General features: G+C 41.1%; 1 protein-coding gene across 1 annotated transcript in view; it reads left to right on the plus strand.

The window, feature by feature from the left end:
• The window catches only part of LOC110542709 (zinc finger protein 62 homolog), a gene marked incomplete at its 3' end in the record, with an annotated part of 129,330 nt that overhangs the window by 19,762 nt on the left and 90,600 nt on the right, over positions 1 to 18,968 (plus strand). The window contains 1 exon segment of the mRNA XM_060376248.1: positions 12,711 to 13,497. Coding sequence (XP_060232231.1) covers positions 12,711 to 13,497 — 787 coding nt within the window.

Raw genomic sequence — 18,968 nt, forward strand, 5'->3', positions numbered from 1 at the left:
TGGGATAAAGCCTACTTGGTAATGGTGGATGATATCTTTGATATGTTCTTGGATTTGGTTTGCGATTATTTTATTGAGTATTTTTGAATCATTGTTCATAAAAGAGATTGGTCTGAATGTCTCTTTCTTTTGGGGGGTCTCTGAGGATTTAACAAGGTGACTGTGGTCTTACAAAAGGAGTTTGGTCATGTTGTGTCCATTTCTATTTTGTGGAATAATTTCAAGAATATTGATATTGACTCTTCATTGACGGTCTTGTAGAATTCTGCTCTGAAATCATCTCACTCTTGGCTTTTTTTGGTTGCAAGTATTTAGATGGCTGCTTCTATTCCCTTAGGCAGTAAAAGACTATTTAATATCTTTACCTGATTTTGATTCAACTTTGGTAAGTGGAATCTAACAAGAGAATTGTATATTTCATTTAGATTTTTAAATTTTGCAGCATATAGTTTTTTGACATAAGATCTAATGGTTCTTTGGATTTTCTCAGTGTCTGTTATCTCTCTCTCTCTTCCTTTCAGACTGTTGATTTGGATAGTGTCTTTCTGCCATTTACTTAGTTTGACTAAGAGTTTGTCTATGTATTTGATTTTCTCAAAGAACTAGCTCTTGGTTTTGTTGATTCTTTGAATTATTCTCTCTGTTTCTAATGTATTGATTTCAGCCCTGAGTTTGGTTAGTCCTAGTAGTCTACTCCTGTTGAGTGTGTCTGCTTCTTTTTTCTAGGGCTTTCAAGTCTGCCATTCAGTTGCTTGTATAGGATGTCTCCAATAGCTTATAAAGGCCTTTAGTGCTATTAAAAGTCCTCTTAGGACTGCTTTCATTGCAGTTTGGGTATGAGGTACCTTTGTAGGAAGTTCTTTCTTTATTTTTTCCCTGACCTAGATTTCATTGAGTAGGGAGTTGTTCAGTTCCCAAGTGTGTATAGGCATTTTGTTATTTCTGTTATTATTGAGGTCCAACTTTAGTCCATCATAGTCTGATAGGATACAAGATATTATTTCAATCTTACTGTATCTGTTGAGACCTGGTTTGTGACCTACTGTATGTTAAGTTTTGGAGAAGGGTCCATGAGGTGCTGAAAGAAGATAAATTTGTTTGGGTTAAAAAATTCTTTGGATATCTGTTAGGTTCATTTGATTCATGACCTCCATTTGTGTCATTATCTCTCAGTGTAAGTCCTTTTCCATTGCTCTGTCCCTTGATGATAGTGACATGTTGACCTCTCCCACTATTAATGTATGGTGATTGATATGTTCTTTAAGTTTTATTAATGTTTCTTTTACAAATGTGGGTGTCCTTGTATTTGGGGCATTGTTGCTCAGAATACAGATGTCATCTTGGTGGAATTTTCCTTTGATGAGTATGAAGTATCCTTCCTATTTATTTATTTATTTATTTATTTATTTATATTTAGGAGCAATAACTGATATCAGGCAATATTTTCAAAGTTTGAAAGTCTGTGAAACAGCATAGTTTTTAAAAAATCTTTCAACATTTTATTGTGTTCTTTTTAAATTTTTATTAACAACAGTTTATTCACTTTGTATCCCCCCTGTACCTCCCTCATCCTCCCCTCCCAATCCCACCCTCCATCTTTCCCACCCCTGTCCCTTTCCCAGTCCACTGATAAAAGAGGTCCTCCTCCACTTCAATCTGATCCTACTCTATCAGGTCTCATTAGGAGGGGCTGCATTGTCTTCTGTGGCCTGGCAAGGCTGATCCCCTTTCAATCGGAGGTGATCAAAGAGCAGGCTAATGAGTTCCTGTCAGAGACAGTCCCTGTCCCCATTACTACGAAGCCCACTTGGATACTGAACTGCCATAGGCTACCTTTTGTGCAGGGGTTTCAGGCCATCTCCATGAGTGGTCCTTGGCTGGCATATCAGTTTCAAAAAAGACCCCTGTGTTCAGAATTTTTGGAACTGTTACTGTCCTTGTGGAGCTCCTGTCCTCTCCAAGTTTACTATCTCCCAGTTCTTCCATAAGATTCCCTGCACTCTGCCCAAAGTTTGGCTATGAGTCTCAGCATCTGCCTTGACACCCTGCAGGGTAGGGCCTTTCAAAGGCCCTCTTTGGTAGGCTCCTGTCCTGTCCCTGTATTCTCCCTCATCTGATGTCCATCCTCTTTGCCTTTCTGCATGGGGTTTGAGCATCTTAGCCAGCATACAACTTCCTGATTAACTTCCTTAGGTGTACAGATTTTAGTATTTTTATCCTATATTTTATATCCTATATCCACTTATGAGTGAGTATATACCCTGTGAGTCTTTCTGCTTCTGGGGTACCTCACTCAGGATGATCTTTTCCACTTCCCACCATTTACCTGCAAATTTCATGTTTTCCTTGTTTTTCATTGCTGTGTAATATTCCATCGTATAGATATACCACAATTTCTGTATTCATTCCTCAACTGAGGGCCATCTGTGCTGTTTCCAGCTTCTGGCTATTACAAATAAAGCTATTATAAACATAGTTGAGCAGATGTTCTTGTTGTATACTTGAGCGCCTTTTGGATATATGCTTAGGAGTGGTATAGCTGGATCTTGAGGAAGCGCTATTCCTAATTGTCTGAGAAAGTGTCAGGTTGATTTGTAAAGTGGTTGTATAAGTTTACATTCCCACCAGCAATGAAGGAGGGTTCCCCTTTCTCCAAATCCTATCCAGCATGAGTTGTCACTTGAGTTAATTGTCTCTGTCATTTTGATGGGTGTAAGGTGAAATCTCAGGGTGGTTTTGTTTTGCATTTCCCTGATGACTAAGAATGTTGAACATTTCTTTAAGTGTTTCTCTGCCATTCTATATTCCTCTATTGAGAATTCTCTGTGTAGCTCTGTACCCCATTTTTTAATTTGGGTTATAAATACTGGATATTAACCTTCTGTCAGATATAGGGTTGGTGAAGATCCTTTCCCAATCTGTAGGCAGTCGTTTTGTTTTGACAACAGTTTCCTTTGACTTATAGAAGATTTTCAGTTTCATGAGGTCCCATTTATTGATTGTTGCTCTTAGAGCCTGTACTGTTGGTGTTCTGTTCAGGAAGTTGTAGCCTGTGCAAATGAGTTCAAGGTTCTTCCTCACTTTTTCTTCTAACGGGGTTAGTATGTCTGGTTTTATACTGAGGTCTTTGATCCACCTGAACTTTAGTTTTGTGCAGAGTGATAATTATGGATCTATTTTCATTTTCCTACATGTAGACATCCATTTAGACCAGCACCATTTGTGGAAGATGCTATCTTTTTTCCATTGTATGGTTTTGGCATCTTTGACAAAAATAAGGAGTCCATAGTGTGTGGGTGTATTTCTAGGACTTCTATCCAATTCCGTTGATCCACTAGTTGGTGTCTATGCAAGTTCCATGCAGTTCTTATTACTGTTGCTCTATAGTACAGCTTGAGATCTTTTATTATGGAAGATTGTTTTAGCAATTCTGGGTTTCCTGTTATTCCATATGAAGTCGGGAATTTTTCTTTCAAGGTCTGTAAAGAATTGTGTTGGTAATTTGATGGGAATTACATTAAATCTGTAGATTGCGTTTGGTAAGAGGACCATTTTTACTATGTTAATCCTGCCAAGCCATGAGCATGAGAGATCTTTCCATCTTCTGATATCTTCCTTTATTTCTTTCTTTAGAGACTGGAAATTTTTTCATACAAGTCTTTGACTTGCTTGGTTAGGGTCACACCACGGTACTTTATGTCCTTTTTGACTATTGTGAAGGGTGTTTTTTTTTTACCTAATTTTTTTCTCAGCACTTTTGTCTTTTGTATACAGGAGGGCTACATATTTTTTGAGTTTATTTTGTATCCAGCCACTTTGCTGAAAGTGTTTGTCAGATTGAGGAGTTCCCTGGTAGAAATTTTGGGGTCACTAAGATGTACTATCATATCATCTGCAAATAGTGATACTTTGGCTTCTTCCTTTCCCATTTGTATCCCCTTGTTCTTCTTTAATTGTCTTATTACTCTAGCAAGGACTTTGAGAACTATGTTGAAGAGATATGGAGAGATTGGGCAGCCTTGCCTTGTCCCTGAATTAAGTGGGATTGCTTTTAGTTTTTTTTCTGTTTAGCTTGATGTTGGCTATAAGCTTGCTGTATATCGCCTTTACTATGTTTAGGTAAGTGCCCTGTATCCCTGATCTCTCCAATACTTTAAACATGCATGGATGCTGGATTTTTTCAAATGCTTTTTCAGCAACTAAGGAGATTATCATGTGTTTATTTTTCTTTCAATTTGTTAATATGGTGGATCATATCAATGGATTTCTGTATATTGAACCACCCCTGCATAGCTGGCATGAAGCCTACTTGGTTGTAGTGGATGATATCTTTGATGTGTTCTTGTATTGGGTTTGCAAAGTATTTTGTTGAGTATTTTTGCATCAATGTTCATAAGGGAGATTGGCGTGAAATTGTCTTTATGCTGGGGTATCCAGGGCCACTTGCTCCTGGAGAACTGGGTTCTGGAGATGCCGTATTGCTCTGTCTTTTGTTGGTTGAGCTTTGACACTGGCCTCTACCCATTGGGATATCTTAGGTGTTGGGTGTTAGTTTCTGGTACTTCCTGGAATCCTGTGGTGGGTGGAATACCCTTGGCAGGAAGATGATTTTTCCCAAAGGAGCTCTCCTCCGTTTTTTAGGTATGGTCACTGAATGGCAGGTGTTTTTCAGGAATTGCCACAGCTCATCTCAGGCGTACAGACCTGAGTAGTAATTGTTGCCTTTGTTAGTAAAGGGGGCTATCCCCTCACCCAGAGAAATTCTGGAGACAGCTGCCCTGCTACTGGGTTTCTTGCTGTAAATTTAGTGAGATGCTTCTGTAGCCTGGGTGCCCGGTGGTTTGCTCAGTTTACTTAGGGATAACTGGTTGTCACTTGGAGCAGTATCTGGGGCTTTATCTCAGGGAACCCAGGCTTCTGCAGGTCTAATTTTGGAGCTCTGTGCCCCAGTACTGAAGTGGTAATCAGTGGCAGGAGAGCACCTCTCTCATGTGTGCAGCAGGAGGCTAGAGTCTGGAGCCCGTGGATAACCAGAAACTTTTCCAGAGCTAGGTGTCTTGAGGTAGGGCCAGATGTTTCTCCCACCTTTGGGTTTTCTCCCAACAGGAAGACCCAGTCTGTACTGTTGGAGGTATGTACAGTGTGTAGGCACTTGCTTGTGAGTGGTGGCTCCAAGCCAGTGACTGGACAGGAACCTGAGAACTTTTCCCGAGAACATTCCCATATGTGGTGGTCATAGTGGTGGTGGTGGGGTCAGCTGAGTGCTCTAAGCTGGGACCTGCTGTTTCCCTCCCTGTCGGGTTTTCTCCCTACACGGAAACCCATCCTTTAGTGCCCTGGCACACACAGTTCTATCTGTGATGGAAAGACGGTTGCCTGGGTCTAGCGGCTGGAGTCCCACTCAGGGCTGGCTGCTGTGCACCTGCAAGTCTACAGGACCTTTTCCAGGGATAGATTGGGTGACATTCAGTCAGTCCCACTTGCTTCCTTCCCTGTGAGGTTTTCTTGATAGTGCGACTCCCAGTCTCTGGTTCCCTGGGGTGCACAGTTCAGCCTGGGAAGGTGATCAGAACATGCTTCTTGGGTCTATTTGCTTGAAAACCTTACTCCTGCCACAACAGCCCAGGAAATTTTCCAGGGATTAGCTGGGTGCTCTGAGGTTGAAACCAACTGTTTTTTCTCATCAGTGGGTTTCTTATCACCTGGTAAACACAGTCAATGGTGTTTGGGGCCAACAGTTCCAACAATTTGTCACTGTGCAGTCTCTGTTACCCCGCTGATCAGTCACTGTGTGATCAGCCCTGCCATCTGGGATATGTTTTTAATTTTTACTGAATATGAGTATTTTGATTGTATGCATGAATATGAACATCTTGTGTGCCTGATCCCCACAGTAGTCTGATGATGTGTTCAGAACTCATGAACTTATAGCAATTGATAGTAGTGGGTCCCAGTTAAACACTGACAATTGAGCCCAATTATTTGCAAGAGCAGCAAGAGCTCCTCACTGCTGAGCCATCTCTCCTGCCTTATGTTGCTTATTTATGATCATTATTTACATTGCTAATATTTTCATCTTTCTATTTTTAGCTATGTAAACATGCATTCCCTTTTAGTAAGATCTTATTAAAGTTACAGTTTAAGCTAGGGCATTGCAGATTCCTGGAAAATGAATACACAACTGCAGTGAATGTATAATTCCTTATAGAAGCTTCAGTAAACACCTCTCAGTTCTTTCCATCTTTTGTGTTTATTTTATTGACTGTTAAGGGAGACTCTGTCTTACTATATAGGAGATATACCTGTGTCTGCCTCCTGAGTGATGGAATTAAACGCATGACAGAATATACCCAGCTTGTCCATCATTTTTTTGTAGTTAGTAACTGTTCATAAATTTCTCTGATGTGAACTTAGTAGTGTTCATCTGTTAATTTCTCTCTGTGTCTCTGTCTCTTTCTTTTTTGCTCTCTTCTCTCTGTTTGTCTTTGTCCACATTAATTGCCATGACTATTCCAAAGCTCTATCCTATTCAGATATGGCACAGTTAAACTTCTTTATTCTGTTTTCTTCTAAAATGACTTAGTGATAACATTAACACTTATTTTTTAATAGAAAAGTTTTAATCTTTATTTTAAACTATAGACTATACATGATTTAGAAAGGAAAGTGTACAAAACAATGATCAAAGAATAATCATGTGTTCTATGCCTTTTCTTTTGTCTGGTTACTCAGAAATATGATGTCATCAGCTATGATTATTGTTGCTTGCCACTCACATTATTTTTATCCATCTATTCACTATAGTCCACTTTCCCTTCCACAAATATATGAGCCCCCCTTTTCATATACTGATATGCCACATCTCTAAGCCCTGGTGAAAACATGATATCCAGTACCATGTTGTTTTTTGACTGATGTCACCCATCTGTTCACTGTCCCCTGATATCCACATCTCATTTGTTGCTAGGTAAAATATGATGACTGTGTTTTTTCCTTCCACCTGTCTCATGACAGGGTCCTTGCCCAAGTAACTGAAGGTGATTCATAGATCACTCAAGAACCCAACTGATGGCTACATCATACACATGTCTTACAAACTAATACAACACCTTTAACATAGGTTTTCAAAGCAAGCCTTTTGTTTCCTTTACAATCTAACCTTTAGGCTTTTTCTTCTCCCATCCTTCACCTGATTCACAGCACCCAACTGTCTAACACTAGCACTTCTATGTCAGAATATAAACAGAAGAAGCACTAGAATTATAGGATTATATTGCCAATGAAGTATAAATTTATATTGTTGCAAGTCTTTCTTTTGTACAAATGTATGGTATATTTTAGAATTCAATGACCTTCAATGATGTGCATGTGAAATTCAGCCAAGAAGAGTGGGCTTTGCTGGAACCTTCCCAGAAGCAACTCTACAAAGATGTGATGCTAGAGACCTGTAAAAACCTCACTGCTATAGGTAAGACTGCAATTTTTTTTCATTTTTAAAATAAGGAGACAACTCTTACTTTTTTATTGATTCTCTTCTGTAATTCCAATTACAGAAGACTGTAATTGAGACTGAGGAGGAATGAAATGAATAAATCAAGCATGGTTCTAAGGGTCACAAGAAGATAGTGATTTAAGTTTTGCCTCAATAATAATATATTTCCAATAATATATATTTTCTGGTACTATATTTTAGGCTACAATTGGGAACACCATAATATTGAAGAACAGTTTCAAAGTACTACAAGTAATAAAAGGTAACTTTATGAGCACAATGATACAGATATGAATCTTAAGAAATTTTAATGTGTCCTGGAAGTTTGTTTGTCTGTTTCTTTGTTGGCTGCTTTTTATTTTCTGTTTTTGAAATAGTTTTTTTTCTGTGTAGCTGTGCTTGTCTTAGACTTGCTTGTTAGACCAGCCTGACCTTGAAATCACACAGGTCTGCCTGATTCTGCCTCCACAAGTGCTGGGATTAAAGGAATGTACCAACACCTGGCTGTGTCCTGGAAGTTTTAAAGAAAAGTAACAGTGTAAAAACAGCACCTGGAAAGAAAAATTCTCAACTTCATCTGGCATAACAAGAAACCCAGAATTGCTAAAACAATCCTCTACAATAAAAGATCTTCTGGAGGTATCTCCATCCCTGATCTTAAGTTGTACTATAGAGCAACAGTTTTAAAAACTGCATGGTACTGGCATAGAAACAGAATGGTGGATCAATGGAACCGAACAGAAGACCCAGAAATAAACCCACACACTTATGGACACCTGATCTTTGACAAAGATGCCAAAACCATACAATGGAAAAAAGATAGCATCTTCAACATATGGTGCTGGTCTAACTGGATGTCTACATGTAGAAAAATGAAAATAGATCCATACTTGTCACCCTGCACAAAACTGAAGTCCAAGTGGATCAAAGACCTCAACATAAACCCAGACACATTAAATCGGCTTGAAAAAACGTGGGAAATAGCCTAGAACTCATTGGTACAGGGGAAAACTTCCTGAACAGAACACCAACAGCACAGGCTCTAAGAGCAACAGTCAATAAATGGGACCTCATGAAACTGAAAAGCTTCTGCAAAGCAAAGGACACCATCATCAAAACAAAGCGAACACCTACAGATTGGGAAAGAAACTTCACCAACCCTTTATCTGACAGAGGACTCATATCCAGTATATATAAAGAACTAAAGAAGCTGAAAAGCAGCAAACCAAGTAATCCACTTAAAAAATGGGGAACAGAGCTAAACAGAGAATTCTCTGTAGAGGAATACCGAATGGCAGAGAAGCACTTAAAGAAATGCTCAACCTCACTAGCCATTAGGGAAATGCAAATCAAAACAACCCTGAGATTTCACCTTACACCCATGAGAATGGCCAAGATCAAAAACTCAAGTGACAACACATGATGGAGAGGTTGTGGAGAAAGGGGAAACCCTTCTGCAATGCTGGTGGGAATGTAAACTTGTACAACCACTCTGGAAATCAATCTGGCACTTTCTCGGACAACTAGGAATAGCGCTTCCTCAAGATCCAGCCATACCACTACTGGGCATATATCCAAAAGAGGCTCAAGTACACAAAAAGGACATTTGCGCAACCATGTTTGTAGCAGCTTTATTTGTAATAGCCAGAAGCTGGAAACAACCCAGATACCCCTCAACAGAAGAATGGATGCAGAAATTGTGGTACATCTACACAATGGAATATTACTCAGCAATGAAAAATAAGGAAATCATGAAATTTGCAGGTAAATGGTGGGATCTGGAAAGGATCATCCTGAGTGAGTTGTCCCAGAAGCAAAAAGACACACATGGTATATACTCACTCATATAGACATACAACATAGGAGAAACCCACTAAAACCTGTGCATCTAAAGAAACTAAGCAAGAGAGAGGACCCTAACTAAAATGTCCAATTAACATCCGGAAAGGCAAAGAGGATGGACATCAGAAGAAGAAGAAAACAGGAAACAACCTAGGAACCTACCACAGAGGGCCTCTGAAAGCCTCTGCCCTTCAGACTATCAAAGCAGATGCTGAGCCGGATGGGCAACTGTTGGGCAGAGTGAATGGAATTTTAGGTAAGAACTGGGAAATAGTAAGAGCTGGAGAGGACAGGGTCTCCACAAGGAGAGCAACAGAACAAGAAAATTTGAACACAGGGAACTTCCCAGAGACTCATACTCCAACCAAGGACTATTCATGGAGATAACCCAGAACCCCTGCACAGATGTAGCCCAGGGCAGTTCAGAGTCCAATTGGGTTACATAGTAATGTGAAGAGGGACTGCCTCTGACATAATCTGATTGGCCTGCTCTTTGATCACCTCCCTCTGGGGGGGGGGAGCAGCCTTACCAGGCCATAGTAGAGGACAATGCAGCCACTTTTGATGTGAACTGACAGACTAAGATCAGAAAGGAGAGGAGAACCTCCCCTATCAGTGGACTTGGGGAGTGGCATGCAAGCAGAGGGAGGAGGGAGGGTGGGGATTGGGAGGGGAGGAGGGAGGGGCTTATGGGGGGATGCAGAATGAATAAAGTGTAATTGATGAAAAATTAAAAAAAGGGAAAAAATAATTTAAGAACCTTAAATGACTTTCAAAATTGGAGGTAAACATGGAGTTAGTCAATTGGCATAGAGTACGTCTCGCCCCTGGGGGCAATGGTCTCCTGAACCTACTCAGAGCTCGGACACCACCACTGCTAGTTCTAGAACTGATGCAGGATGTTCCAATGAGGGGGTTAAGGCTTCTCATAATATTTCCTATAAGCCCACACCTGTTTGTCTATATCCCCCATTTTTATTAATTATTAGCCAGATAGAGCCAAGTAATTGTGGTAATGATACTTGCTTTTTTTGCCCAATGCTGGAATGCTAGTAAATTTAGGTATGCCCTGGTTACTCGCATGCCTCACTGCGTGCCTGTGCCCGTTGATGCCCCTCACGCTATGACTCTCTTCAGACAGAAAAGGGATCTTGGAACTACAGCCACCATTGTTACTGCCATTTCATTGCGGCTGTTGGAGCTACCACCGGGGCATTAGCCATGAGTCATACTGGGTAGACTGCTCAGACCCTGAACAATCATTTAACCAATGTAGCTCATGCCTTAGTTGTACATAAAGGAATTAATACTCAACTAAAAGGAAGCTTGATGGTGTTCAATCAGAGGAGTGACCTCGTGCAGGAGCAAATTGATACCCTATGGCAAATTGCTCAACTTGGCTGTCAATGAAAATATGCTGGACTTTGAGTCACTAGCATATAACATGAGAATTTTTCCTGTGCTGCAAATCTGTCTAAACAATTGTCGAGCTATATTTTAGGTAATTGGACTGGAGAATTCGATACTACGATGGAGCAGCTGAGAGTGGCCATTGTCACAGTAAATTCTACCAGAGTGGACGCAGGACTAGGCACAGGATTATCATCATGGATTGCTGCAGCCATGAATCATCTGAAGGAATGGGCGGGTATGGGAGCGTTAGCAGGCCTTCTGGTGTTGGTCTCCTTGGTTTGCCTGTGGTATCTCACAACAGTGTGATGCAGCCATGATCATTCAGGCCTTTACAGCCATTGAAGCAGGACATTCTCCCCAAGCATGGTTGGATACCATAAAAAGCTAAAATGTTACGCTCAGGATGTGAGGCTAAGCACTGCACTCAGGGTCAGCCGCTTTGGACCCAGAGAAGAGCATGTCTGCTTGCATGCGGGTTGATGCCCCAGGTCCCGCCTCTGAGAAAAAGGTATCAGACGGGTCTGATGCTCTTTGGGTGGATGACACCTAAATGAACATCAGTACAAAGTCCCAATTTATTTCTAATATCAGAGATCAGACCTCTACTCTTGCCTGATGCGTCTAAAACAAAAAGGGGGAACTGTAGAGAGCTGCGGAATGCTATGCCTTAAAGATGGAGCTGGTTTCTGCCTTCCACCTTCCTGATGGTGAGTGCTCTCTGTCACGAACAATTCCACATTTGGCTAAGGCTGAGGATCTGGCTTGCTTCCATGTATGTGGAGCTATCTGCATTGCCCACGTGGCACGCCTGGGTTGGCTACCCAGAGGCTATTTAAGCTGTGGGCTGGCTTTCCCCAGGGTCCGAGGATTGTTCAAGGTTCCTGAATAAACTGCATTGAAAAAAAAAAAACAGCACTGCTTTAAGTGAACTGATGATAATTAAAATCTCACAATTTCACGTACTTCAATGTCACATATCTGATTTGTGTTTTCAAGGCACTCCCCTAAGATAGAAGAAAATAAAGTAATGTCGTAACAGAAATTATGGACATTACGGCTACTGAGTTGAACTGCCAATCTGTTTAGTCTCATTTTATCTACTTAGATATTGTAAGAGGTATACACATTGAATAGGTGATCACTATGTGTCCAAAAACCTTCTAATAAGTAAATATTTCATAGTAAAATTAGTGTTACTCATATTCTTGCAGTAACATTGTAAACTTTAGTGAAAGGAGCAGCTTATGAGAGTCAAGAATACTGTTGTGGAGAAACCTTAATCCCTATATGACATGTCTATGATGAAAAAAAAACAAACTGTGTTAATTCAATGTGGGAATCTTTTATTATTCTTTTAATTTAAATAGGTATATCATATGTCACAATGTTTCTAAGACACATGAGCATAGGAATCTTGAAAGAAGCAGTGACTCTGTCTTTCTCCAAGAACAATTGATTTTGCAGTAGTCCCCACTTTGAGTAGATTTTCTGACTGTGATAAATGGTTAGTGTTAATTGGTTTTGCAACTTCACCGTGAATTCATCAGCAAACTCATACTGCTGAAAATACCTATGAATACTAGGAATTTGGAACTTCTTCGCATGTCCTGCTCACCTTTTAAATAAAGTGTCATTCATACAGTACAAAAATTTGTGAATGGGATTGCTGTGGTAAAACTCTGAATTCTTACAATAATCTTCGTATTTTTGAGAAACCTCTTATAGAAAAATGGTGCTATAAAAGTGAACCACATAACAAATGCTCTTACCAGCACAGGAATCTTCAAAAATACCCATAATGAAGGCGAATACCATGAAAGTAAATAAAGTGATAAAACTTTAAAATTTGATTCTTCTTTACCATTAGACCAAATTATGAAATTAATTCATATAGATAAATATATTTATTAGTGTAATGAAATCACTGTGGTAAATCTTTCACATGTGCCAATTTTCATTGCAGGCATGAATACAGTCATACTGGAGAGAAACCCTTTAAATGCACTCTATTTGGTAAAGCCTTCTCCTATCTCACTGTTCTCATACAGCATAAAAGAACACACACTGGAGAGAAGCCTTATGAGTGTAACCAGTGTGGTAAAGCCTTTGCACAAAACAGTGCTCTCATAGGGCATAAAAGAACACACACTGGAGAGAAACCTTATGAATGTAAACAGTGTGGTAAAGACTTTGCAGAAAACAGTACTCTCTTAAACCATAAAAGAACACACAATGGAGAGAAACCTTATAAATATAATGAGTGTGGTAAAGCCTTTGCAAAAAACAGTACTCTCATACGGCATAAAAGAACACACACTGGAGAGAAACCTTATGAATGTAATGAGTGTGGTAAAGCCTTTGCAGAAAACAGTAATCTCTTAAGCCATAAAAGAACACATACTGAAGAGAAACCTTATGAATGTAACCAGTGTGGTAAAACCTTTGCAAAGAACAATACTCTCATATGGCATAAAAGAACACACACTGGAGAGAAACCTTATGGATGTAACCAGTGTGGTAAAGCCTTTGCTGAAAACAGTACTCTCTTGAGCCATAAAAGAACACATACAGGAGAGAAACCTTATTAATGCAACCAGTGTGGTAAAGCCTTTGCAAAAAACAATACTCTCATATGGCATAAAAGAACACACACTGGAGAGAAACCTCATGAATGTAATGAGCGCAGGAAAGCCTTTGCAGAAAACAGTCATCTCATACGGCATGAAAGAACACATACTGGAAAGAAACCTTATAAATATACTCAACATGATAAAGCCCTTGCACAACAGAGTAGTCTCTGAAAACATGAAAAAAAACACAGTGGAGAGAAGCCTTGTAAGGGTAATTAGTGTGATAAAGCCTTTGCATGTAACAGTCATCTCCTAGGACAACAACACATTCTGGAGGGAAACCATATGAATATAACTATGTGGCAAAGCCTTTGCACATAAAATTTCCTAATACATAACAGAACACATATTGGAAAGAAGCTGTCTGACTATAACCAATGTGAAAAAAAACTTTTGGACTTCAGAATCATCTTCACATCCATGAAAGAAATCCTAATGGATAGAAAGCCTTTGAGTGCTTTTACCATGGTGAAACCATTCCACATTTGTATAATCTTCATCATCTTGGAAGGATTCATACTGGATAGAATTTATGAATGTGTTAAAATGGTGAGGCCTTGCACAAATCTAGAGTCATCATCATCATCATGAAAGCATCCTTACTGGAGAGGAATTCTGTGACTAAAAGCAATATGGAAAGGCCTTTGTGTTCTTTGGTCCACTGAGATCCAACAGAAGTGAAAATCTAGCTCAATGGAAATGACATTCTTTTTCTGAAGGGAAAGGGGAAAGGGAATAGAGACAATAGGAGTGGAGGGTAGCAATGGGGGAGAAAAGGAAGGGGGATTATGATTGTAATGTAAAGTAAATAAACTTATTTTTAAAAGAATACAATAAATGTAAATATCAATTACATGCAACAGTATTATATAATAAGGTGTTTAGGGAAGACTTATTGATAATCCTGATTCTCAATATTTACTGTTTTCAATTGCCTCACTTTACACAAGAAACTTTGAGTCCAGTGGATGAACATGTAGGGAATGGTGAACTAACACCAGCCAGGAAGTTCTCTGAGAGTATCACAACAGTGGTAGCCTGTAGAAGTTTCTTTGTGTACAGATACCTATTGTTCCAGGGGTTCTATTGAAAACCATCACAACCCAGACTGAATTTTGAGATGTGAAGGAGGAGGCTTTCTCTTCCATGTATGACCCTGCTGCTGGCCTAGTTGTATAACCATGGCAAGGGTGAGTTTTCTCTGCCTGACTTCATCTGGAGAGTGCCTTTAGACATAGATGCCAGCAACCAAATTTGATACATGGCCTTTGACACAGATCCCTGATAACTCCCCTCCCTTCAAATATAGGATAATTAGGTTCCATGTTCTTTTTCATATAATAGGAATGTGCTGTTTAATGCAAATCAAGCATTCTGGAAGTGCCCTGTTTTAAACAATTATCTACACCTATCCTTAGAGCACCCCAGTCACTCCCCAAGAGGTACATACCCTCTGTTTTCTAGAATTAAAGTTGAACTTACTTTCTGAGGTGGTTCCCCGAGTGTTCTGATCACTGTTATGCTTGGGTGGCTTCCAAGCTTTATACCTCATCTTCTGGGCCTCCTTCCTTCCTGGGCTGGTGGGAAACAGCCTCCCGGCAGCAAGAGAACCACATTCTCTGAAATGCTTGTGAAAAAAATGCTTCACACTTCATAGCATTTCAAATTTCACATGTTTCTTGATGTGAGATGGTAAATCAAACAGTGTCTTGGGGGTGGGACTCTCTAAAATGTTGTTTATTTCACAGTAAGCTTGTTGTTGTTGTTGTTTACCTGTTGTTTATTTCACAGTAAGCTTGCAGGCAAGCTTCATAGTATGAAATCTTCTGAGGTGAGCACAGTGGCCTATGCAGAAGTAATAGGAGCAGAAATTTTATTTCCCTGATTTTAATAGCTGAGTAGTGTTCTGATAATGTGTGGATGGATGGGAGAGGAGGGGAACTCCCCCTTTTAGAGGATTAGGGGAAAGGGTTTGGGGGAAAGAGGGAAGAAGTGTAAGACCAGTAGGAGTTGAGGGAGTGGCCTTTAAAAGGGGTATATAATGAATAAATTGTGAAAAAATAAAAATGATTAATAAAATACAAATTAATTAGGAAAGCAAAACTTGACAGCAAAAATTTGAGTCCAGTCTGGGTACCCGCCCTCCCTCAAAGAAAAGAAAGATGATATAAAGAAAGCAAAGAAAAATAGAATCTTTGTCTTTGCCACCTTTCTTCCTTGTGAGCTCATTTTGTAATCATTACCTAATGGAGACCAAACTGCTCAGTCTGAAGTTTATATTTCCATAGATGTAGGTTTCATACTTGGAACAAAAGACAGAGATTCATATTTAACATATCAATACAGAAATAGCTGCCATTTTTTCCCAGCAATCCCTCAGTTCTTCCATGTTATATGGTCCTCAAGGCTTGCATAGCCCACCCAATACCCTGAATTCACACCTCCCTGCAAGTTCACACCTCCTACCATGCTCACACCTCCCTACATGCTCACACCTCCTACAAGGCTCACACCTTCTTGCTGATCACATCTCCTTGCACGCTCACACCTCCCTACATGTTCACACCTAACCACACACTCACACATCCCCACATGTTCACACCTCCCTACAAACTCACACCTCCCTGCAAGTTCACACCTCCTACCATGCTCACACCTCCCTGCATGCTCATACCTCCATGCACACTCAAGCCTCCCTGCACATTCACACCTACCTGCACATTCACAGCTCTGTGCACATTCATACCTCTCTACATGTTCACACCTCCCTGCATGCTCACATATCCCTGCATGTTCACTCCTCCCTATAAGCTCACACCTCCCTGCAAGTTCACACCTCCTACCATGCCCACACCTCACTGCATGCCCACTCCTCCTACAAGGTTCACACCTCTCTGGATGCTCACAACTACCACACTCACAGATCCCTGCACACGTACACCTCCTTGCATATTCACACCTTTCTACATGTTCACACCTCCCTAAAACTTCACGCCTTCTTCCATGCTCACACCTCCCTGCAAGTTCATACCTCCTACCATGCTCTCACCTCCCTGCATGCTCACAACTCCCTGAACATTCACACCTCCTTGCACCTTCACACCTCCCTACAGGTTCACAACTCCCTGCAAGTTCACACCTCATACCATGCTCACACCTCCCTGCATGCACACGCCCCCCTGCACATTCACAGCTTTGTGCACATTCACACCTATCTACATGTTCACACCTCCCTTCACGTTCACACATCCCTACATGTTCACACCTCCCTACGAGCTCACACCTCCCTGCAAGTTCACTCCTCCTACCATGCTCACACATCACTGCACACTCACTCCTCCTATAAGGCTCACACCTCCCTGGATGCTCACACCTACCATGCTCATGGCTCCCTGCATGCACACACCTCCTTGCATGCTCTCACCTCCCTGCATGCTCACTCTTCCCTGCACATTCACACCTCCTTGCATGTTTACATCTCCCTACATGTTCACACCTCCCTGCAAGTTCATACCTCATACCATGCTCACACCTCTCTGGAAGTTCACACCTTCTACCATACTCACACCTCCCTGCATGATCACACTTCATTGCACATTCACACCTCCGTGCACATTCACACCTGTCTACATGTTCACATCTCCTTGCATGTTCACCCATCCCTACATGTTCAAAACTCCCTGCAAGTTCACACCTCCTACCATGCTCACACATCCCTGCAAGTTCACACCTCCTACCATGCTCACACCTTACTGCACATTCACACCTCCCTGCATGCTCTCACCTACGTGCATGCTCACACCTCCCTTCATGCTCACAACTCCCTACATGCTCATACCTCCCTGAATGATCACACCTCACTGCATGCTCTCACCTCCTGCATGCTTACACCTCCATTTTGGATCTCCCCTGTTGACAACTTTTGACTCGAAGTGCATGTTGTCAGACCAAAAAAATAAAAATATTCTCAGATGATAGAATATGGTTGTTTTCCAGTTCCACCTCCTTGTGATTCTTTCAAACCTGTGACCACAAGTCAGTTTCTGTGTCTAATGTAGAGGGGATGTTCTCGGAAGTAGAAAACAGGTGGATCCTGTCTCTTAGACAGTCTGGTAGTTTGTGTGTTTTTTGTTTTTTTTTCTATAAAATAATTGTTTTATTATTATTATTATTATTATTATTATTATTATTATTCAATGAAGTTTATTCAGGAACCTTGAACAATCCTCAGACCCTGGGGAACCTGCAGGGAGGTGTGAACATGTAGGGATGGGTGAACATGCAAGGAGGTGTGAAAATGTAGGGAGGTGTGAGCATGCAGGAAGTGTAAGCATGCAAGGAGGTTGTGCATGCAGGGAGCCATGAGCATGGTAGGTGTGAGCATCCAGGGAGGTGTGAGCCTTGTAGGAGGAGTGAGCTTAAATAGCCTCTGGGTAGCCAACCCAGGCGTACCACGTGGGCAATGCAGATAGATCCACATACATGGAAGCAAGCCAGATCCTCAGCCTTAGCCAAATGTGGAATTGTTCGTGACAGAGAGCACTCACCATCAGGAAGGTGGAAGGCAGAAACCAGCTCCATCTTTAAGGCATAGCATTCCGCAGCTCTCTACAGTTCCCCCTTTTTGTTTTAGACGCATCAGGCAAGAGTAGAGGTCTGATCTCTGATATTAGAAATAAATTGGGACTTTGTACTGATGTTCATTTAGGTGTCATCCACCCAAAGAGCATCAGACCCGTCTGATACCTTTTTCTCAGAGGCGGGACCTGGGGCATCAACCCGCATGCAATCAGACATGCTCTTCTCTGGGTCCAAAGCGGCTGACCCTGAGTGCAGTGCTTAGCCTCGCATCCTGAGCGTATCATTTTAGCTTTTTATGGTATCCAACCATGCTTGGGGAGAATGTCCTGCTTCAATGGCTGTAAAGGCCTGAATGATCATGGCTGCATCACACGGTTGTGAGACTCTAATCTTGCATATATACCACAGGCAAACCAAGGAGACCAACACCAGAAGGCCTGCTAACGCTCCCATACCCGCCCATTCCTTCAGATGATTCATGGTTGCAGCAATCTATGATGATAATCCTGTGGCTAGTCCTGCGTCCACTCTGGTAGAATTTACTGTGACAATGGCCACTCTCAGCTGCTCCATCCGGGGCATTAGCCATGAGTCATACTGGGCAGACTGCTCAGACCCTGAATAATCTTTTAGCCAATGTAGCTCATGCCTTAGTTGTACATAAAGGAATTAATGCTCAACTAAAAGGAAGCTTGATGGTGTTCAATCAGAGGATTGACCTCGTGCAGGAGCAAATTGATACCCTATGGCAAATCGCTCAACTTGGCTGTCAATGAAAATATGCTGGACTTTGAGTCACTAGCATATAACATAATTTTTCCTGTGCTGCAAATCTGTCTAAACAATTTTCGAGCTATATTTTAGGTAATTGGACTGGAGAGTTCGTGTGGTTTTTATTGAGAATTTTAGACCACTTATTGAGTTATTGTCGAAAGATGTATGCCAATTCCTGTCATGTTCATGACCTCATGCTGTTTTCTTGGGCTGATTCAACCACCTAACGTCGCAGG

This window comes from Meriones unguiculatus (assembly GCF_030254825.1).
Source record: "Meriones unguiculatus strain TT.TT164.6M chromosome 13 unlocalized genomic scaffold, Bangor_MerUng_6.1 Chr13_unordered_Scaffold_34, whole genome shotgun sequence".
Lineage (NCBI taxonomy): Eukaryota > Metazoa > Chordata > Mammalia > Rodentia > Muridae > Meriones > Meriones unguiculatus.